At 44.3% G+C, this 23,421-nt stretch overlaps 1 protein-coding gene across 1 annotated transcript in view; it reads right to left on the bottom strand.

The window, feature by feature from the left end:
* Positions 1-573: 573 nt before the first annotated feature.
* SPCS2 (signal peptidase complex subunit 2) overlaps positions 574-23,421 on the bottom strand; it is a 28,451-nt gene continuing 5,603 nt past the window's right edge. The window contains exons 2-5 of the mRNA XM_073612760.1: positions 12,112-12,195; positions 10,197-10,356; positions 6,493-6,628; positions 574-2,707 (exon numbers count right to left, since the gene is read on the bottom strand). Of these exons, the coding sequence (XP_073468861.1) occupies positions 2,521-2,707; positions 6,493-6,628; positions 10,197-10,356; positions 12,112-12,195 (567 nt within the window). The 3' untranslated portion in view covers positions 574-2,520. The remainder of the gene's footprint in view (positions 2,708-6,492; positions 6,629-10,196; positions 10,357-12,111; positions 12,196-23,421) is intronic.

Here is a 23,421-nt window from a genome sequence, read left to right as displayed (position 1 = left end):
AAAAAGTTGTTGCCGCCTCGGTGGCGGCCATTTTGTTGGTTAATACCCGAGCGGACTAACAATGGCCGCTCATAATATCGCGTATTGGAGTGTACACGGTTGCCAGTGTTGTGTCAAAACACCAACTTGTTGAAATCTCCAATTGCTGATTATTTACAGTAACAGGAAGTGACGTAAGTGGAGAAGTCAATGAATTGGCCATTTTGACAGAACACCGGACATGCAACTGTTTTTTTTTTTTTTTTTAAACCGATAAGGTGGAGCTAAACCCTGCTATCGTTTTCCGCCAATGAAACTGCCATCTTGACCTGTGTTTGACCTTCAGATACCATGATGCTGCACGAGACCAGTTTTGGACACCAGCCATTTGATGGTTTGACAGTTTGGTCGATAGTACAAGCAAATGTGACCGTTATATTCTCGACACGTGCCGGGAACGTAACTTTTTTAAAAATTTGATGGGTTTGGATCCACTTGAAGTGTTTCAACCAGAAAGGGATTAGTCCATCTCTAAGACGAAACTCTTTTCCAGGTGAACCATGTCCGAGTGAGAAGGGTTGGGGGGGGGGGGGGGACCTTTTGTGTTATTGTACAGAATAGAGCTGCACGATTCTGAATAAAATGAGAATCACGATTTTTTTTTGCTTAGAAGATAGATCACGATTCTCTCACGATTCTCGCTGGGCAAATACAGTGTGACATAGTATTGCAGCAATTGACATTGTATTCCCTAGGGTCCCTGCAAATATATATATATATACACATACACACATACTATATATATATATATATATATATATATATATATATATATATATATATATATATATATATATATATATACACACATACATATACACATACATACACACACACACACACATACTATATATATATAAAAAATCGTTGGGGGTTCCAAGTAATTCTCTAGCAAAAAATATTGATTGTAACTAAACAAATGTCAGAAAAAGTTTTAGACTTTAAGTAGTTAAACTTCCTGCATTTACACGTTGTTAAAAACTTGGCAGACTGTTTGGATTATTTTTTTCACACAGAAGTTTCTCCCTTTGATCTAAGAAGGAAGAGTTAGTGCCGGTTCACACTGGGACGACTTTTCAGGCGACCTAGCCGCCTGACAAGTAGCGTCCCGTTCTGTGCAATGGAACTGTTCTAATCGGAGCGACGCAAGTCGCTCCGACTTAGAAAAAGGTTCCTGTACAACTTTGGGGGGCGACTTGCATTGACTTCTATACAGAAGTTGTTTTGCAAGTCGCCGCTGAGTCGTGTCCAGGTCGCCTGAGGCAGTCGCGCTGTAAGTCATGCTGCCTCAGTGTGAACTGACCCTGAGTTACAATGTTTCATGTTAAAAACTTGGCAGACTGCCCGGATGTTTTCTTTTGACAGCTGAGTGAGCAGATAAGTCTCTCCACTTGTTATATGAAAGAATCAGCAAACTCTGCAATAGAGGTCATCAGGGGGGTTGAATTGATATTGTAATTTTTTTTAACGAATAATTGTGCAGCTCTAGTACAGAACAATAAAGTTTACCAATGCTGTTGTCATCAGAGTGTGGTCAGTATGGTTGCCTGTGAGGCATGCAGGGGGGGCAGGGGGTAATTAAATCTTCCATAAGTAAACCTGTATTATAACTAAAGACAAAATATCCACACAGTCTGTAACAGGCTGCAAGAACTGACTTTGTAACAACATGGCTGAAATAAATGACAGCTTCTCTTATCCTGCAAAGAAGACTATTACACGGACTCACATTTACGTCCCTATAGAATCCATTCTGAAAAGCAGCAGTTCCCGTTAAATTGGATGGAAACAAAACAAAAACAGAAAAAGCAAATCTCCCTGATTCGCAGAGCAGAGGATTGTGGGAGTGGCGGTATTAGCGGAGTAAGGTGGGCTCAGGTAAGCAGGGCCGGCCTATTCTGACAGCGAAGTGCATTTCAGAGTCAACGGCCGTTCTTTATCCACGTGGCTGAGACAAAAACCGTCCATATAACCCCGCGGTAACCAATCGCATTTAAATGTCATCTAGAAAAAGGGGGAGGTGAAGCTTTTTGAATTTGTTTGGTAGGTTTAGGGGTGTTACTGACTGACCAGACATGTGGATAAAACGTGGCTCATTTACTAAGAACTCTTCTAGTCTTATCTACAAAAAAGGGAGAGAGACTCAAGGAATGTGGAGACCCCCAGAATCCTCTGGAGATCTGGTGTGATGAATGTATTGTGTCGGCTGCAATATCAATGGGATGAATAGAGAAAGCTGCAGCCGTAAAAGAATTTAGAACAGAACCTTGTCATAGGCCCGAGGGCCAATCAGAAAGGGGCCTATGCCACGGTCTATGGCAGCTTTGCTAGCGAAATGGCGAAATGTGTGGCTTTACAGAACCCCAAGCCAGGGGGAGGGAAGGGTAAACATTCTTTTTTTTTTTTTCTAATATACCGCTCCTGCATTATCCCTTATAAGCATAACTCGACAGACAGGCCCTCCCCCCCACTGTTCTCTCTTTACTTCGTTTTCTTCTCCGCAGCCAAACTGTCATGAAGTTTGGAGACATCGGGTTCAAACAAGTCCATGACTAATGTGCCGTTGTCATCGAAGAATTTGGCTATCGACTTGGTGAACTCGGCATCGCGCTGCTGCTTGCTCTTGCTACTGATGAAGGTGACTTTCAGGGTGTACTTGTCGTCAAACCTGAAGGGGGGAAAACAAGGATTAAAAGAGATGTGCCAGGGAAGCCTTATGGCTCATTTACACTTGTTTCAAATGTGGCATTGGACATTTGGCTTTTTTTTTTTTTTTTTAAGTGCTCTGAATGCCAATCAAAGTCCCTGTCACTAAATAAAATGGTTACCTTAGAGTCCTGTTCACACATTGTGTTTGCTTTGTTTAGAAGATTATACCCCATGTCGCTTTCTTGGTGGTTCAAAGCATATCCAAAGCCTCCATAGAAGTCTATGACAATGGCGGCTAACAGCAACCAACCAGCGAACCAGAAAGATGTCATAAGCAGTCACTTCCAGTTCATGTATATATTCTGGGAGTGTCTGATGCAGACGTCACATCTGGTGTGCAGCAGGAAGGTGAGTGGGGTCCAGGTTAGAGCGAGGGTCACCAATGAGCCGGGGGGGGGGAATCTGCCGAGCGAGGGTCACCAATGAGCCGGGGAGGGGGGAATCTGCCGAACGAGGGTCACCAATGAGCCGGGGAGGGGGGAATCTGCCGAACGAGGGTCACCAATGAGCTGGGGGAAGGCCAAGTTTTTTGTTTTTTTTTTTTAAATGCACATATACAGTATATTTGCAGAAAAAAAAGTGCATTTTTTTTGCAAGTAATCCAGCAAAGCACTGCAACTGCAAATCAGTGGATGGTGGGTGTAATGCCAGGCTCCTGCAGATTCTTCCTCCAGCTCTGTATGTGTACCAGGGTACAGACTTTCAGCTAGAGAGCTAGAGGAAGTGTCAATAGTCGACAATCTCAGTAGTCAGGACAGGACTTGTGGTCTATTTAGTCAGATTCCTGAGAAGCCTGTGCGATCAGAGCCACGTACAACCGCACCAATTTCAAATCTGATGGCTGCTGCGGATCTGCTTGGCATCATGTTATACTCCAACATAGTGGAAAGGTGAAGTTCGCCTTTAACCACTTCATGTCCATAGGACATGCCCATACGTCCTTTGATGGGAGGGGCGATATCGCTGAGATACCATTTTTTTTAGGGCAAGCGATTCCATTTAATGTAAAAGTAATCCTAGTCTCTATAAAGCCGCAGGATTACTATTACAGGTGGCGGAAAGAGGTAAAGATGCAAAGGGCATCATCCACTTCCCAGGACTTACGTTGTTCCTCCCACTGTGTGAGGTTGGAAGATAAAAGTTTTGATAATACATAAAATGTGGCAACCGCTTACTGAACAGAGCAAAAGACTTCTGTGCAATTAGCGGAGGAGCTTCTGAAGAAACATTATACAGCATGCAAAAACACAGCTCTGTAATGGGATATGGGCAACAGGGTCATTCAGGAACAAGTCAGGCCAAGCAGCTAAAAAAAATCTGGGCACCCTCTATGTTTTCCAATCACTGGTGACCTGGCATGTGTCCAACCCTAATGGAGGAGCTGCATTGCTAATGTTCTCTGTTCCAATGGATATACAGTGCCTTGAAAAAAGTATTCATACCCCTTGAAATTTTCCACATTTTGTCATGTTACAACCAAAAATATTAATTTATTTTATTGGGATTTTATGTGATAGACCAGGGGTCCTCAAACAATGGCCCGCCAAGGTCTTTTACCCGGCCCTCCCTGCCTTTTGGGCACTGGAGCCCCCACAACGGTCCGCCCGGAGATATGCTTTCCCTGCGGACCCCGCTTCATAGGGGGAAACGGTATTAATTTCAGGCACTGTCCAGAGTGGGGGCCGAGACACAGAGCCCGCTCCAGCGCGGGAAAGCTTCACAAAGATTCTCCTCGCGGCTGCCTGTTCATAGCGGTAAGTCCCGCGGCGCTCCTCTCACTAATCCCTGTGCACTGGACAGGCTGGCTGCATTGCTGGGCACAGATCACTCTGCCTTGCTGGGCACTGGAGAGGCTGGCTGCGCTGCTGGCCACTGGTCAGGCTGGCTGCGCTGCTGGCCACTGGTCAGGCTGGCTGCGCTGCTGGCCACTGGTCAGGCTGGCTGCGCTGCTGGCCACTGGTCAGGCTGGCTGCGCTGCTGGCCACTGGTCAGGCTGGCTGCGCTGCTGGCCACTGGTCAGGCTGGCTGCGCTGCTGGCCACTGGTCAGGCTGGCTGCGCTGCTGGCCACTGGTCAGGCTGCATTGTTGGGTACTGGTCAGGCTGCATTGTTGGGTACTGGTCAGGCTGCATTGTTGGGTACTGGTCAGGCTGCATTGATTCGGCCCCCCAACAATCTGAGGGACAGTGGACTGGCCCCCTATTTAAAAAGTTTGAGGACCCCTGTGATAGACCAACACAAAGTGGCACATAATTGTGAAGTGGAAGGAAAATGATAAATGGTTTCCAATATTTTTTTTTACAAATAAATATGTGAAAAGTGTGGGGAAGTCACCTAATTAGTAAATAGAGTCCACCTGTGTGTAATTTATTCTCAGTATAAAAACAGCTGTTCTGTGAAGCCCTCAGAGGTTTGTTGGAGAACCTTAGTGATCAAACAGCATCATGAAGGCCAAGGAACACACCAGACAGGTCAGGGATAAAGTTGGAGAAGTTTAAAGCAGGGTTAGGTTATAAAAAAAAAAAAAAAAATATCCCTAGCTTTGAACATCTCACAGAGCTCTGTTCAATCTATCATCCGAAAATGGAAAGAGTATGGCACAACCGCAAACCTACCAAGACATGGCCGTCCACCTAAACTGACCGGCCGGGCAAGGAGAGCATTAATCAGAGAAGAGCCAAGAGGCCCATGGTAACTCTGGAGGAGCTGCAGAGATCCACAGCTCAGGTGGGAGAATCTGTCTACAGGACAACTATTAGACGTGTTCTCCACAAATCTGACCTTTATGGAAGAGTGACAAGAAGAAAACCATTGGTGAAATAAAGCCATAAGAAGTCCTGTTTGCAGTTTGTGAGAAGCCATGTGGGGGACACAGCAAACATGTGGAAGAAGGTGCTCTGGTCAGATGAGACCAAAATTTAACTTTTTGGCCTAAAAGCAAAATGCTATGTGTGGCAGAAAACTAATACACCATCACCATGAACACACCATCCCCACCGTGAAACATGGTCGTGGCAACATCATGTTGTGGGAATGCTTTTCTTCAGCAGGGACAGGGAAGCTGGTCAGAGTTGATGGGAAGATGGATGGAGCCAAATACAGGGCAATCTTAGAAGAAAACCTGTTAGAGTCTGCAAAAGACTTGAGATCGGGGTGGAGGTTCATCTTCCAGCAGGACAACCACCCTAAACATACAGCCAGAGCTACAATGGAATGGTTTACCTCAAAGCATATCCATGTGTTAGAATGGCCCAGTCACAGTCAAGACCTAAATCCAATTGAAAAATCTGTGGCAAGACTTGAAAATTGCTGTTCACAGACACTCTCCATCCAATCTGACAGAGCTTGAGATATTTTGCACAGAAGAATGGGGAAAAAAAAGTCACTCTCAGGGACAAAACTAATAGAGACATCCCCAAAAAGACTTGCAGCTGTAATTGCATCAAAAGGAGGTTCTACAAAGTATTGATTCAGGGGGGCGCCATACAAATGTACCCCACACTTTTCACATATTTGTAAAAAAAATGTGATTATTATCATCATTTTCCTTCCACTTCACAATTATGTGTCACTTTGTGTTGGCCTATCATATAAAATCCCAAAAAAATACATTTAAGTTTTTGGTTGTAACATGACAAAATGTGGAAAATATCAAGGGGTATGAATACTTTTTCAAGGCACTGTATATGAGCTCCCTGGCTGCTCTTCCATAGTGCACAGATGCCGTATAAATGTGACATGTTACCGTTTGAGACTGGACGAGAGGTGCCAAATGTCATCGGGGTCCATCCCAGTGGGATCCTTTCTGTGGGCCACAAGGAAAATGCTCTTCTCTTTGTATGAGGTATAAACGGTGAGGACCCCCATCATCAGGAAATAAGTGAACATAAGTTAAGGTAAAAACCTAAAAAGGGTAACCCCCGAACATCTGATTGGGTAACTTGTGACCTGTCAAAAGTATATATAAAAAGGCAAAACCTTTTTGAGGCAGAGGTGCGAGTATGTGGGAACTAATGGATGCCGCACACTGCTAAACAGTTGATGTGTGATGTAAACAGCCTTAGCTGCCTCCTATGCCACTTTTAACGCGTTTCGCCTCGCCCCCAATCATAGAGGTTTTCTTTTGCATTTCATGAAAGGGATGCATAAATTCCAGCATCTCGCTCCACTTTTTCGCCTTTACATTTAAGCCCCAGGGGCGGGACGGAGTTAGGAGCCCGAGGCCATTTGAAAAAAAAAAAAACAAAAAAAAAAAAAAACACACATCACCTGTTGAGCTGGCGGTGTGCAGCATTCATTCCCACAAACTCACATCGCTGTCTGGATTAAGCAGACAAGGAAGCTTGCATCCACATTGCTCTGTGAATCATTAGACTTATCGTCAAGCTTCAGTACCTGGAGCAGCACTAAAAGGACCTTTTTTTTTTTTTTTTTTTTTTTAATTCGTTTTGGATGGGTTAGACCCAATGTAAAGTTTTTATTGCTGTCTGTGTCCCCAATATGGGGATTGACCCCTTTTATTTGTTCCGGGGGCACTATAACCAAAACAGAAAGTGGAAATTGTACATTTTAGAGTTATGAGAGGAAGAGGTAAGGGGGGTGGGGGGAATCTTCCAACCATCTAAGATGGAAATCTACCTAATTTTGGGGAGATTTAATCAACTTCCTGTTGAATCTCCAAGACAGGAAGTAAAGGGAAGCCTCCCTGGCAGCCAGGACACAGACAGCAAAATATAACCTCTATAGGGGCTTCAACCTTTCCCTTCTCAATCCAAAACGAATATATTTTGACCATACATAAACTTTATGCATACAATTGAAAGCATTACATCTGTTCAGAAACTGCAAAAAAATAAAGAATACCTGCTGATCCTGCCCAAAAAATACTTCCTGTGCTGCACTACAGGTATACAGTTACCAGTTATCTCTATGGACAACAGAACACCTTCCGCTCTGTTATGAGGATAAGGAGATGGGAGGTGTTCTTTAGTTCTTTCCTAGGGTGACAACCCTGCTCCTCCATAGATACAGTATAGCAGGTGTTGTCACCTTAGACAGGAAGTGGGCTACTGGCAGGATCATCAGATGAAAATAAAGGATAGAAAGCCTGAAAAGAAGAAAAACTGATGCAGCCACCACATTGAAGGCCTGTTAAGTAATGGAATACAGTTTTGTTTAGGTTTAGTTGTACCTTTAGATCGTCATTATTAGGCACATTAGCAAAACTGTCACCGGCGACATCATGTCAGAAACAGAATAGAGGAGTCCACACACTTGGTGATGGAGATTCTACAGCTTTATGACCAACCAGGGAATGACGTCTATTAGGTAAAATGGCGGTTTCACTGTCGGAATTGCAGGCGTGACGTGATCATTACTGCTGTCGGCAGCTAAGGTGGCTATTCACCGGCATTCAGATGTGGTGGGACATACATATACACGATTTTCTATGAACCTGCCCCCCCAACATCTATCCCTGAGGTGGACAAATATTTCCCCCATCCATCGCATATGAAGCTGGGCCCGCCGGCTACTGAAGCTCTGCAGGGGCGGGGCTTAGCTCTAAATTGCTGCCCACTCTATAAACACACCCAGGACTAAGGAAATTCTAAAAAATGCTCAGATTGATCTCTTTGCCCCAATGACTATGCATTCTCAGCACCACATAGAGGCTTCTATATATTATATGCACTGAGACTGCAGGGCCATTAGTGCAGAGATCAATTGGAGCATTATTGGGATTTCCTTGCCCCTGCAGAGCCTCAGTTGCCAGCAGAGACATTTTAACATGGACAGGTAAAAATCGGGCTTATCACCACATAGAGTCTCTGTGTAGTATATGCACCAAGCCCCATTTTACCAGTCCATGAAAAGGTCTCTACTGGCAACTGAAGCTCTGCGGGGGGGGGGCAAGTCTTAGTCCTGGGCACGTGTTATAAAGCTGTCAGCAATTTGGAGCCAACACTTGCCCCTGTAGAGCTTCAGTTGCCAGTAGACAAATTTCACAATGAATTGGGAATAAGGACTTGGTACCGTATAGAGGCTCTGTATAGTTTATGCGCTGAGACTGCAGGGTCATTAGTACAAAGAGATCTGTTGGAAGGCAACATGGTCTAATGTCATATTTCTGGAGTTTCTACATATATGTTGCCTATTCCCAAAGATCAGCCTTGCTGATGCTTGCAGTTCCATGGCTTTAAAGGGTAAAGGTCTGAGTTTCTTTCTGGTTGATACAACCAAGCATTCGCTTTCCTGGGGGCGGTCTGGAATGTCTTTGAACAGCTCTTGGCTCCGGACCGTCTGTTGCTATAACACAAACTTGAAAGGGACCATAGCTGACAAGATGATTGATGAATGTCCTGCTACAGAAGATCAAAGGGCCAGCTAAGATTAAAGATTGACCTAGGATACAGAGACATGGACAATGCTGCCCCTAGAGGCCAATACAGCAGGACGGACAGCAATATAAGATATTAAAAAGGACTACCTCTTGGCAGTAGCTCATTGGACAGGAGGCTAGTGGGGGTGATTACAAATGGGTTTGGATGAATGTGTAAAAAAGGGCACACAGGAGGAAATTCGTCCCTTTTCGCTGGTGGCCCTCTGAGCCTCATGGCTCTCTGTCTCTACTCTTATCACTCCTGGCTTGTGCCTGGGCCGCATGGCTCTCCTCACCATTTTGAGCCTCATGGTGATCTCTCTTTGCCATCTGAGCCCAGCCTGATGATACAAAGCTTTGAGGAAAGCATTGCGATAGGTATCTTTGATATTCTGGTATCATGTGTTCTGTTGATATATGTTTGTAATATCTTTCCTTAGTATTTTATGTTAGCGTTTTCCTATTTTCTTGGGAAATAAATAAGACTTTGTTTTATTAAGCCGTGTGCTTGGTCTCATAGCTAACCTTGTATTATTGTGATATCAACAGTAACATGTGATCAGAGTTTTAATAGACTAGCTAACTAGGGGATTAGACAAGTTAATACATAGGTGCAATAGAATCCGTAACCACCCTCGAATAATATTTATTGTACCCAATTACTTCAAGATCAATCAGAGCATTATTAGGATTTCCTTAGTCCTGGGCCTGTGTTATAAAGGCGGTCAGCAATTTGGAGCAAAGGAAATCCTAATAATGCTCCGATTGATCCCTTTGTACTAATGACCCTTCAGTCTCAGTGCATATACTATACAGAGCCTCTATATGGCACCAAGTCCTTATTACCAGTTCATTGTAAAATGTCTCTACTGGCAAATGAAGCTCTGCAGGGGCGGGGATGAACTTCATATGGATGCCCGCTCTAAAAGCACAAGTCCTATACTGGGGAATCCCTGGGCATAAAAAAAAAAAAAAAAAATCAATTCTAGACCTCTAAAGATTTATGGATACTTCAATGTGGCTGGCAGAAGACCGCCATAGTGTTGGTTGTGGTCAATGAAAAGGATATGATATGACGCAAAAGGCCAGAACAGGTTTTGACTCGGGGAACGGGTGCAAGTAATCCCACACCAAGGCCACAATGGCGAAGAGGCAAGAGATGGTGCAGATGATGAGGCGGCCATCGATGAGGGAGAAGTTTTCAACATACTTGTATTTCTCCAGCAGGACCTGAAAAACAAAACCAACCAACACATCATTAATGACTGTCCACATCTTTAAACGATCCTTTGAGCCTGAAAATTCTACTTTTTTTTAACCGCTTGCCGACCATGTATGGCAAAATGGCTCTGCTGCGCTGGATCATGTACTAGGTACGTGACCCGGCATTGCTGGGTAGGGGGGCACACGTGCTGCTGGCGACCCGGCTGCGATGTGATTAGACACAGCTGCTGGCCAATGGATGACCGCCGGCACACGCAGATCGTCAGGAAGACACAAAGGACAGACCTCTGCACATGTACACCTAAAGCTTACTCGCGTCCACCGTACACAGATCCTATTGGCTGCCGCCACGGCTCAGGGCACAAATGTCCACAGTGCGGATTTAGTTGCTCTTGCGCTGTTGATCACACACTAGTTATGTTTACAGGTCTGCCCCGAATTAGTCTTTTATACAGCGGTGGCACATGTGCGCAATGACCAGCCTTCCGTTATTTGTGAATGACTGCCCACGTCATTCTATGTATGGGCAGCTGCATGAGGACTCATTCCAAACAGATGTATCAACGCCAATACGGTGTAAACAGCAGCACAGGCACATTGCTGACATGTCAGCCCTGATCAGCGGCAGCCAATAGCGTTCAATTAATGCTGTACACACAATGTGGCACAAATGATATCCTACAGCGCAGAGACACTTTTTTAACCACTTGCCAACCAGACGCTGTCATTATACTGCAGCAGGTCGGCGCGATCCATCATAGCTATACAGAGACTCCTTTAAGCGGCGGCGGTGCCGATGCTCGCGGCCGACGGTTGCGACGACCGCCGGCCACGAGCGATCGCAGGCACAAGAGGCAGAACAGGGACGTGTGCGTGTAAACACATAAATCCCTGTTCTGTGAGGAGAGACAGATCGTGAGTTCCTAATAGCCAAGAACCAGGATCTGTCATTTCCTCTAGTCAGTCCCCTCCCCCTACAGTTAGAACACACACAGGGAACACATTTAACCCCTTGATCGGCCCCTAATGTTAACCTCTTCCCTGCCAGTGACATTTACACAGTAATCAGTGCATTTTTATAGCACTGATCGCTGTATAATTGTCAATCGTCCCAAAAATGTGTCATAAAGTGTCTGCCATAATATCGCAGTCACGAGAAAAAAATAAATAAAAATGCCATAAATCTATCCCCTATTTTGTAGACGCTATAACTTTTGCGCAAACCAATCAATATACGTTTATTACGTTTTTTTTCAATCCAAAAATATGTAGAAGAATACATATCGGCCTAAACTGAGAAAAAAATTGGGGATATTTATTATAGAAAAAAGTACAAATTGCGTCTTTTTCAAAATTGTCGCTCTTTTTTTGTTTATAGTGCAAAAAATAAAAACCTGCAGCAGTGATCAAATACCACCAAAAGAAATCTCTATTTGTGGGAAGAAAAAAAAAAAAAAAAAAAAGGGCTTCAATATTATTTGGGTACAGTGTGGCACGACCGCGCAATTGTCAGTTAAAGCGACGCAGTGCCGTATCACAAAAAATGACCTGGTCATTGGGCAGCCAAATCTTCCGGGGCTGAAGTGGCTGGCAGCAGGATCCTGTGCATTTGTCATACGCCTGTCTGAAAGAGCCCTTACTGTAAAGAACCCCTCCCTATAGAGAAAAGGTACAAAAAGCCTTTCATTTGTTGCCTCGTCCTTCGTACAGCCCCCGGGAATAAAATATTCCTTTGCTGAATCTTTCTAAAAGCTGGATTACCTTTTTGGCTGCATCATCCAAGGAGTTTTTAACTGCAGATCCGTCCCATTTGTCAATTTTTACCGGCTTGTCGTCAATTTTCCACTGGAAGGACATAAGAGGTAACAAAAATCAATCAATAAAAAAAATGTACTACTTCTATTACACTACTTAAAATTTTCATCATTCGAATGCACAATTGGGACTTGTAGTTCTAATAAAAAACTAGTGAGCCGCATGTGCTGTGAAATACACCGAGGCAACCCTCAACGCAAGCACAAAACGAAGGCTCCATTCACACTAGTGAGGCTCCAAACTCGCACTATTTCCAGTGCGACTTTACACTCTATAGACCAAAGTCGCATCAAAAGTTGCACCAAAGCAGTGCGATAAAAACCTGCTTACACACACACGTCCCCCTCCATGTATCCCGGGCTCTGCTTGTCCATCTGTGGGCCTGGGACTGACATAGTGGGTGCCCCCCCCCCCGGGTAGAGGGGAAGGAGCAGAGCAGGCTCACATTCTCCCTCCCTCCCCTACTTGTTGCTGACCTGAAAAGCGGTGTGTATGACATCACTTCCAGGTCCGCCCGCCAGTGTCCACGGACAGCGTACCCGGGAAGGAATGTAATCTAATGCGATGTGCATCGCATTACAATCAGTGGAGCACAGGGGGAGACATGCAGGGTCTTTTAGACTCTGTCCCTATTGTGATTGCAAAAAAAAAAAAAATTATTAAAAATATATTTTATAATATATATTTTATTGGCGTACAAAATTTTGTGCTTGGGTGTAAATAATTTTTTAGAATGTAAAATAATTATAATAAAATATATATATTTTAATATTATATTATTATAATAATTTTACATTCTAAAAAAATTATTTACACCCAAGCACAAAATTTTGTACGCCAATAAAAAAAAACAAAACAAAAAAAAAAAAAAAAAAACAAAAAAAAAACAAAACTTTTGAAGCCCCACAGCCACATATACAAAAGGTAAACGCACGCATCTGGGCGAATATGCATGAAAACACCAATAGCGATACACATTACACATCGCCAGGGTGAGAGCAATAATTTTAGCACCAGACCTCCTCCATAAATACTAAACTGATGACCTATAGGGGGCTTTTAAGGCCTCGCCTATAGAAAATATAGGGCACTGAAGTTTATTGTCATTTCACGGGCGCACGCAAATGTAACGTCTGACATGTTGGGTATCTAATGTTTACTCGGTACAACCTCGCCAATTAAATCCTACCAAAAAAAAAATACAGCAGTTTATTGCGATTGTTTGCCTTAAAATTAAGTTGACATAAAAAAAACAAAACAAAACTACCACCATTTTATTCTCTAGAGCAGGGATATGTTTTGCAACAGCTGGGAGGTCCGCTAATTGCATACCCCTGCTCTAGGGTGTCTGATTCCAGAAAATATATAATGTTTTGGGGGTTTATGTAAAATGATTTTTTTTTTTAAGCAGGTGTGCAAAAAATGCAAAAACCGCTCTGACAGCAAAAGGGTTGAATGAGACAAATTATACAGTGAATAATGTATACATATATGTATACATGAATTTAAAAAAATTAAATAAAAAAGCTTCTCAATTTTTTTTCCTTTAGAAAATAAGTTTTGCAATATTATATTGCCGAAAAAAAAAGTCTAGCTTTCACTAAAAAAAAAAAAACAAAAAAAAAAAAAAAAAAAAACATTCATTGGTTATCCGACAAAGTTATCACCAAACAGGCCCACAGAATAGTAATTGCTCCGGCCTATAAGGGGTGTACAGATACCAGAGCAGACGTGGTTAAAAAATCTATACTTCGAGAACGGTATAAATGATATTTTATATAAATATATAAAATGAGATCTCTATCTCCAGCAAGGTGAAACTGCCCTTGATAGAGATGAAAGTGACCCTGGAGCTCGGCAGAGCTTTGTGTCGGTATTATTGACTTCCCATGTAAATGAAATGTGATCTCTATGCCATCATTCCTCCTGGTTTCTATAAATACTGGCACTTATTGGAGAACCGGCTCCCTGCAATCACTTCTCTGTCCTCCGTTGGAAAGCAGAACGTTTAATTGGTGTGTGAATATTTGCAGAACTTGTCTGGAAGAAAATCAGCGAGGTGAAAGGATGGATTCCTGCAATCCTCATCCACATTTAGGAGGAACCCGAAAGGGACTCCGCATTTTGCGCTACAGGAACGGCTCCTCCGGCTAACAGGCAAATTACGACGACATCAAAAGATCTGCAAAGTAGTAGAATCTCAACATTGCCTGATACTTCCTAAATAAAAGGCTGGAGAAGACCCTTCTGTTCTGAGGGTTGAACGGCTTGGTGGACCTTTATCTGAGCAGCGTCTAGATAAAGATTGGAGAACTTCATTTCCAGCAAACTTTGGAAATTACCAATTCTCTTGTGGGAATGAGGAAAATTTTTATTACATCTAAATGTCATAACAGCTTCATGAATCAAGGCAAGGCAAGGCAAAAAGGCAAGGCAAAAAAGGCAAGGCAAGGCAAAAAAGGCAAGGCAAGGCAAGGCAAAAAAGGCAAGGCAAGGCAAGGCAAAAAAGGCAAGGCAAGGCAAGGCAAAAAAGGCAAGGCAAGGCAAAAAAGGCAAGGCAAAAAAGGCAAGGCAAAAAAGGAAAGGCAAGGCAAGGCAAAAAAGGAAAGGCAAGGCAAGGCAAAAAAGGAAAGGAAAGGCAAGGCAAAAAAGGAAAGGAAAGGCAAGGCAAAAAAGGAAAGGCAAGGCAAGGCAAAAAAGGAAAGGCAAGGCAAGGCAAAAAAGGAAAGGCAAGGCAAGGCAAAAAAGGAAAGGAAAGGCAAGGCAAAAAAGGAAAGGAAAGGCAAGGCAAAAAAGGAAAGGAAAGGCAAGGCAAGGCAGGAAAGGAAAGGCAAGGCAAGGCAGGAAAGGAAAGGCAAGGCAAGGCAGGAAAGGAAAGGCAAGGCAAGGCAGGAAAGGAAAGGCAAGGCAAGGCAGGAAAGGAAAGGAAAGGCAAGGCAGGAAAGGAAAGGCAAGGCAAGGCAGGAAAGGAAAGGCAAGGCAAGGCAGGAAAGGAAAGGCAAGGCAAAAAAGGAAAGGAAAGGCAAGGCAAAAAAGGAAAGGAAAGGCAAGGCAAAAAAGGAAAGGAAAGGCAAGGCAAAAAAGGAAAGGCAAGGCAAGGCAAAAAAGGAAAGGAAAGGCAAGGCAAGGCAAAAAAGGAAAGGAAAGGCAAGGCAAAAAAGGAAAGGAAAGGCAAGGCAAAAAAGGAAAGGAAAGGCAAGGCAAAAAAGGAAAGGAAAGGCAAGGCAAGGCAAAAAAGGAAAGGAAAGGCAAGGCAAAAAAGGAAAGGAAAGGCAAGGCAAAAAAGGAAAGGAAAGGCAAGGCAAAAAAGGAAAGGAAAGGCAAGGCAAAAAGGCAAGGCAAGGCAAGGCAAAAAAGGAAAGGAAAGGCAAGGCAAAAAAGGAAAGGAAAAGCAAGGCAAAAAAGGAAAGGAAAGGCAAGGCAAAAAAAGGAAAGGAAAGGCAAGGCAAAAAAAGGAAAGGAAAGGCAAGGCAAAAAAAGGAAAGGAAAGGCAAGGCAAAAAAAGGAAAGGAAAGGCAAGGCAAAAAAAGGAAAGGAAAGGCAAGGCAAAAAAAGGAAAGGCAAGGCAAAAAAAGGAAAGGAAAGGCAAGGCAAAAAAAGGAAAGGAAAGGCAAGGCAAAAAAAGGAAAGGAAAGGCAAGGCAAAAAAAGGAAAGGAAAGGCAAGGCAAAAAAAGGAAAAGGAAAGGCAAGGCAAAAAAAGGAAAGGAAAGGCAAGGCAAAAAAAGGAAAGGAAAGGTAAGGCAAAAAAAGGAAAGGAAAGGTAAGGCAAAAAGGGAAAGGAAAGGCAAGGCAAAAAGGAAAGGAAAGGAAAGGCAAGGCAAAAAGGAAAGGAAAGGAAAGGCAAGGCAAAAAGGAAAGGAAAGGAAAGGAAAGGAAAGGCAAGGCAAAAAGCAAAGGAAAGGAAAGGCAAGGCAAGGGCAAAGGAAAAGGAAGACAAAAAGGAAGGGCAAAAAGGAAAAGGCAAAAAGCAAAAGGAAAAGGCAAAAAGCAAAAGGAAAAGGCAAAAAGCAAAAGGAAAAAGGCAAAAAGCAAAAGGAAAAAGGCAAAAAGCAAAAGGAAAAGGCAAAAAGCAAAAGGAAAAGACAAAAAGCAAAAGGAAAAGGCAAAAAGCAAAAGGAAAAGGCAAAAAGCAAAAGGAAAAGGCAAAAAGCAAAAGGAAAAGGCAAAAAGCAAAAGGAAAAAGGAAAGGAAAAAGTTCTGTGTATGTCATGACTTGAAGCTTACACTGGGCTGAGTATTCACTCTTATCTCTGGCCCCCAAATGACAGCATTGGGTACCCGAGCGGCCAAGTACCACAGCTGTCGCAGGGCTTAAGACCCCCTCCTTATCTCCACATGATAATTCCGGGGTACCTAAACCACCAAGCAACACTGCTGATGAAGGGCCGAGGAATCTCTTTGCTCCCAGGATATAATACGAGGTACCTAAGCAGCAAAGCATCACAGGGCTGAGAACTCTCCCCCTACCCCCATGTGACAATATAGGGTACCTGAATGGCCAATCACCAAGGGTCACTGCTAACACAGGACTCTCTGCCACACATGACAATGCTGGGGACCTTAAGCAGAAAAGCATCTCTCCTACAACCATGTGACAATATGGGGTACCTGAATATACAGGAATGAGGACGCTCTCCCTACCCCCATGTGACAAAACCCACTACTTTTTAGAGCACAAGTGAACCCCCAGGCTAGTTACTAGACATATGGGTGTTACTCTTCACCTTTCACCCCTACTTCTCGTCTCTGTACCATGGTAAACACGCATTTATATTTATTTTTGTAACCAATCTAATTTTCTGAGAAAATTACCATGGTGATCCCTGTGACATCACGCTTCTATTCATATACACGTCCGGGCACCGGGAGGCGGTAGAAGGGAAGCTGCTATAAGACTACAATTGCCATCAAGTAATGGGAATTGTAGAAGCAATGGGTGTGAATGTGAGGGAAATGAGAGGGACAGACCAGGAGTCTCCTGGAAATTACGTGAAAGAATTGCTAAAAAGTAAGAAATGGCCTCTAAATACGGTGAAGACCTTTTTGCTTGGAGTCGAGCTTTAACATTTCTAAAAGCTTCATCTATGACAGTGGTTCTCAACTCCTGTCCTCAGGACCCACTAACAGGCCAGGTTTGCAAGATAACTGAAATACATAACAGGTGATATCATTTGCTGCTCAGTGATTGCAGTATTCTAGTCTGCATCTCCCCAAGGTAATACTTAAAATCTGGCCTGTTAGTGGTAGTGAGTTGAGAACCACTGATCTATGAGGACTTTAACATCCCAGCCACCTCTCAAGTTCTCAAAATACTCTCATCTTTTGGCCTAAGCTAGTGGGACTCCAAACTGCAGCCCTTTGCTTGCCTTTATCCGACACATGGGGCACTACTCTGTCCTCTGATGAATAGCAATAGTCCTCTCTATATCAATAATAGGGAACCCCCCCCAACAACGGTGTCTTTGGGATGAATGGTTCCTCGATGATGGGGAACCATTCCTCCCAAATTTCCATTGCAATATTCCCAACGCACACATTCCTGTAGAAATGGCTGTATTCATAATTGGGTGCTGAAGCAACCACAGGCTGGAACCGTATATAGTCATAGAGAGAAATATCGCCAGCACACCAGGATCTCCAAAAATGGGGCCAAACTTTAATCAGTGATCACATATTTACAGCAGAAGGCGACGTTTCGGAGCCACGCACAACCCCTTCATCAGGCATGTGACCTTCTGCCTGAAGGAGGGGTCCTGCGTAGCTCCGAAATGTCCCCTTCTGCCGTAAATATGTGTTTGCCGATTAAAGTTTGGACCCATTTTTGGAGAACCTGGTGTGCTGGCATTTCTCTCCAATCCTCCCAAGGACACCAACGATGGGTCACCATTCCTCCCAATGACACCAACGATGGGTCACCATTCCTCCCAATGACACCAACGATGGGTCACCATTCCTCCCAATGACACCAACGATGGGTCACCATTCCTCCCAATGACACCAACGATGGGTCACCATTCCTCCCAATGACACCAACGATGGGTCACCATTCCTCCCAATGACACCAGCGATGGGTCACCATTCCTCCCAATGACACCAGCGATGGGTCACCATTCCTCCCAATGACACCAGCGATGGGTCACCATTCCTCCCAATGACACCAGCGATGGGTCACCATTCCTCCCAATGACACCAGCGATGGGTCACCATTCCTCCCAATGACACCAACGATGGGTCATCATTCCTCCCAATGACACCAACGATGGGTCACCATTCCTCCCCCTATTACCAACAATGTGGCACTGTTTACTCCCAATGATGTCAGGGTATTTTCTACCCCAACTGGCCACAATTTGGCCCCCCTAAAAGGCTGAAGGCCAGTAAATTGGCCCCTTGTTATAAGTTTGGAGACCCCTGTCCCACGGTTGGCCACACAGAATACAAATTGTCTTATTCAAATTTCCTTTAGATTTACCCTCAACTATGTAGTGTGGGGCCTGCCTGACTGCATGCAAATGAAAAGTGTTTAGGTTTGACCTCAAATTATATGGTTTTGGTAAATGTACAAAAAAAAAAACTGTATAACGTATGGCCAGCCAGAGTCAATGGACACTTCTACACACCCTGTTGACAATACCCTTCGCCTTGTTGCTTTGCAACACCCCCTTTCCTCACTCTGATCATAACCTTATCAGTTTCTCACTTTCCCCATCGTTAGCCCCCTATCCCTCCAACCGGCAGTTACCCATAGAAACCATCGTCACTTCACTTCTCTATGACAAAACACCAAAAGACAATGGTAGTGGTCTTGAGAATGCAGCACAAGACTAAATTCCTGCAAGACCTCACCATATATAAATCTGCCCTCCAAAAATACAATTCCTGTCTATACTGCAAACCAGACCTACTTCATCACTCTTATTAAAGCGGAGCTCCAGCCCCCCAATCCATTTTTTTTTTCCCTCAAAGCTTCCTTGTAATGGTTACTACTATCACTGCAACAGGATAATGTCAGCCATGTGGTCCTTTTTGACTTTATTAAAAATGATAAACTAACCAGATCTCAGAAGCAGGCAGGGTCCATGGCTGTTGTGGGCATCTGAAGCCCGCTGGTCATTTCTGGGATACGTTGCAGCTTGGCTACCCAGCATGCACAGTAATGCCACTGCGCGGCCATGTTAATGCCGGACAGGTTGCCATTAGCAATGGCACCGAACACCTACCTTTCCGGTCTGTAAAATACGCAAGATTTTGGTTTAAGGCAACTCCAATGGACTCCTGGGATAGAAGATGTTGGTATCTCAGGAGTTTATGGGAATCGCCTTGCGACGTAATGGCCTAGGGGGCCAAAGCTGGAAGTGCTGCACGTAAAAAAAAAAAAAACGTATTTAGAAAAAACAATTGTTTTGCCAATTAGAATAGCAGTGAGGACGGCCATGGGAATGACTGCAAGTAAAGAAAAAATGGGTGGAACTCTGCTTTAACACCCTCTCATCCCGGCTCGCCAAGTCTTTTCTACCTTCAACTCTCTACTTCATCCCCCCGCCTCTCATCTACCCAACAAACTCACTGCCCAGGAGATGGACAGTCAGACAGGACCATTTTGATTTGATGCTTTTACACAATTCCTCACTTTTTTTATTATACAATATATGTAAAGCAATGTGTAAATTGACGGCGCTATATAAACACCTACAATATGTTAACCCTCTCAACACCGTCGCCTCCCGGCCCTTTAAGAGTTTTATGAAGCCGGGAGGCAGAGCGGGGCTTAAGAGCATGGGACCGCCGTGATTGCCTGTCACTCGATCCGAAAAACTCCCGATTGGAAGGATCGACCAGGAGCTTTTCAGTTATGTGCCAGTATCTATGCAATCACATGCCTGATGAAGGGGTCCTGCGTGGCTCCGAAGCGTTGCTTCTATTTATTTTTTTTAATACTAGGCGATTCAAATTTTGGACCCAATTTTGGAGATCCTGGGTGTGCTGGTGACACTTCCTTCTCGTGATTGCAGTCAGTTCCAGCCGTTGGTCATTTCAGCACCCAATTTAAGATACAGCCGTCTGTGCAGGTACGTGTGCGTTGGGAGTATTGCATTGGAGGTAACTGTGCAGGGCGCGCGCTCTCAGCACAGCAATCCACGTAAATACGGGGCTCCTAGGCGCCAAGGACCAGGTGCCAAGAGGCCGCATATTTGCTTCCGGCCGACGTCAAGGGGTTAAATTAATAAAAATTATAAAAAAAATATATAAAAAAAAACTTTGGATAGGGCTGGGAGATTTTCTTTAAAAAAAAAATCTTCGATTTTCTTAAAAAAAACTCGATTCACGATTCGAGTTTTTTTTTTTTTTGGACACCGCGCCGGTCCTGAGGCGCTGCGGGCATGAGTTTTTAGGCAAGGCCGCGGCTTCGGCCTAGTCCGCAGCGTCCAGCCTCGCTGACTAGGCCGAAGCAGCGGCCTCACCTAAAGGCTCCTGCCCGCAGCTCCTCAGGACCGGCGCGGTGTCAGCTGCCGGCAGGAGTTTTTAGGCGAGGCCGAGGCCTAGTCCGCGGCATCCGGCCGAAGCCGGGGACTAGGCCGAAGCCGCGGCCTCGCGTAAAAACTCATGCCCGCAGCGCCTCAGGACCGGTGCGGTGAAAAAAAAAAATCTAAAAAAATCGATTTGCTTAAATTTTGAATCGATTTGACCTCTCAACTCGATTCAAGATTTAAATCGATTTTTTCCCCAGCCCTAACTTTGGATGAGCTCTACGTTAATCCACACTGCAGCTGCAGAGATCACTCAGGGATTGTGTAAAAAAAAAAAAAAAAAAAAAGGAAGAAGACGACCTTGGAAAACCATGTGACCACACTGTCCCTCCTCCAAGCTTTTTGCCCCGCCCCGATTCATTTATTTGAATGTGGCATCTACGCACGCGCCCCCATTACACGGCTGACTCATTGTAGGCTAACATCAGAGTGTACTGAGTGGTGCCGGCCCTGCCGATTACACATTGCTGATTTTGGCCCCGGGCGCCGACAGAGTACAATTTGCACTGTGCGGCGTATGTAAACGTTGCACAAATGTTACTTGTATACACAGTACAGGCAGCTTAAAGGCAGATTTCACCTTTATTGTATAAATGCACCCATACTGCAAAAAGAAAAAGAAAAAAAAAAAACCTATAACATATATTAATTTTTTGCATTGCTGACACTACAAGCTCTCTTCCAGCTCCCAAGTGATCATCACAGTACAAAACACACAGTCTGTACATTCCTTCTAAAGCCCAACCCTAGGCTGCCCCTAGTGGTAGAATAATGACATTGCACTGCAATGATTGCCCTCAGCATCTCTCCCATCCGTGAAGATAATCACATGACAGTTCATTCGAAATAAAGGAGACGCTGGTACGCTGGCAGATAACGCAGAGGAGCTGTGAGCGGGTTCTAGAGCCGACGTGTGACAACTTTTTCCAGATGTGCGGTTTGTGAGGGTAAAGCTGGTTACATCGATTTCCTTCCTGTACACAAGATTGTAAGAAGAACATAACACTGTGGGTGGGATTTACTAAAACTGGAGAGTGCAGAATCTGGTGCAGCTCTACATGGGAGCCAATCAGCTTCTAACTTCAGCTTGTTCAATAAAACCTGGAAGCTGATTGGTTTCTATTTGGGTTGCACCGATAGCACTTTTTTTTGTTAAGACCGAGTACAAAGTACCGATCCTTTTTTTTATTGTCATGTGACAGTTTTCAAAGCACTTTTTGTACAGAAGTCATTTTTCTCCTTCACTGATGTGCGCTGATTGGCTGCACTGTAACAACTAACAAGCCATTGCTGCGGGCGAGTGCTGGGTGTACCAAGATGGCCGGTGTTCTGGCGTCTCCAACTCCTTCCGTCTTCTCCGCCCACAGACTTCGGGGAAAGAGCGCGTGACGCCTCCAACATCCTCGACGCCCCTTGGTGCAGTGCTGCTGGAGTCTGGAGGTATCGGATTAGGCATCCGAGCATTTGCACGAGAAAAAAATCACTCATACTTCACTGCGGCGAGGAGAGGCAGAACGGGGAGATGTAAACGAGGCATTTCCCTGTTCTGCCTAGCAACATGACAGATCACTGCACCCTGTCATCGGAGCAGTGATCTGTCATGTTGTAATGAGCCAACCCCCCCTCCCCACAGTTAGAACACATCCAGGGAACACAGTTAACCCCTTGATCGCCCCCTAGTGTTAACCCCTTCCCTGCCAGTGACATTTATACAGTAATCAGTAGCTATTTGTAGCACTGATCGCTGTATAAAATGTGAATGGTCCCAAAATAGTGTCAAAAGTGTCCGATGTGTCAGCCATAATGTCCCGATAAAAATCGCAGATCACCACCATTACTAGTAAAAAAAAAAAAAAAATAATAATAAAATTGCCATAAATCTATCCCCTATTTTGAAGATGCTATAACTTTTACGCAAACCAATATACGCTTATTGCAATTTTTTTTTATTACCAAAAATATGTAGAAGAATACATATCGGCCTAAACTGTGGAAGAAATTTGTTTTTTTTATATATTTTTGGGGATATTATAGCAAAAAGTAAAAAAAATATTGCTTTTTTTTCAAAATTGTCAGACTTTTGTTTATAGCGCAAAAAATAAAAACCGCAGAGGTGATCAAATACCACCAAGAGAAAGCTCTATTTGTGGGGAAAAAAGGACATCAATTTTGTTTGGGTACAACGTCGCACGACCGCGCAATTGTCAGTTAAAGCGACGCAGTGCCGAATCGCAAAAAGTGCTCTGGTCAGGAAGAGGGTAAAACATTCTGGGGCTGAAGTGGTTAATGCATTCTATGCATGAAGATAAAAAGCCTTCTGTGTGCAGCAGCCCTCCTCAGCCTTTCCTGGGGTCCATCTATATCCAGCGACGTCCATGAATGTCTTAGTCGTCCGAGATTCTCCTTCCTGATTGGCTGAGACACAGCAGCGACGCCATTGGCTCTCGCTGCTGTCAATCAAAGCCAGCTAGGGGTGGGGCTCCGTGTCTGAATGGACACACACAGGGAGCTGTGACTTGGCTGCCCCCATGGCAAGCTGCTTTCTGTGGGGGGCACTGAACAAGAGGGAGGGGCCAGGAGCATCAAAGAGGGACCTGAGAAGAGGAGGATCTGAGCTGCTCTGTGCAAATCCACTGCATGGATCAGGTAAGTAGAACATGTTTGTTATTTTTATAGGAAACAAAACGGAGACTTTACAATCACTTTAAAGAGGAGGTCCGCCCCCCG

Source organism: Aquarana catesbeiana, linkage group LG02 (assembly GCF_042186555.1).
Source record: "Aquarana catesbeiana isolate 2022-GZ linkage group LG02, ASM4218655v1, whole genome shotgun sequence".
Lineage (NCBI taxonomy): Eukaryota > Metazoa > Chordata > Amphibia > Anura > Ranidae > Aquarana > Aquarana catesbeiana.
This window is presented reverse-complemented; position numbering and strand designations above follow the sequence as displayed.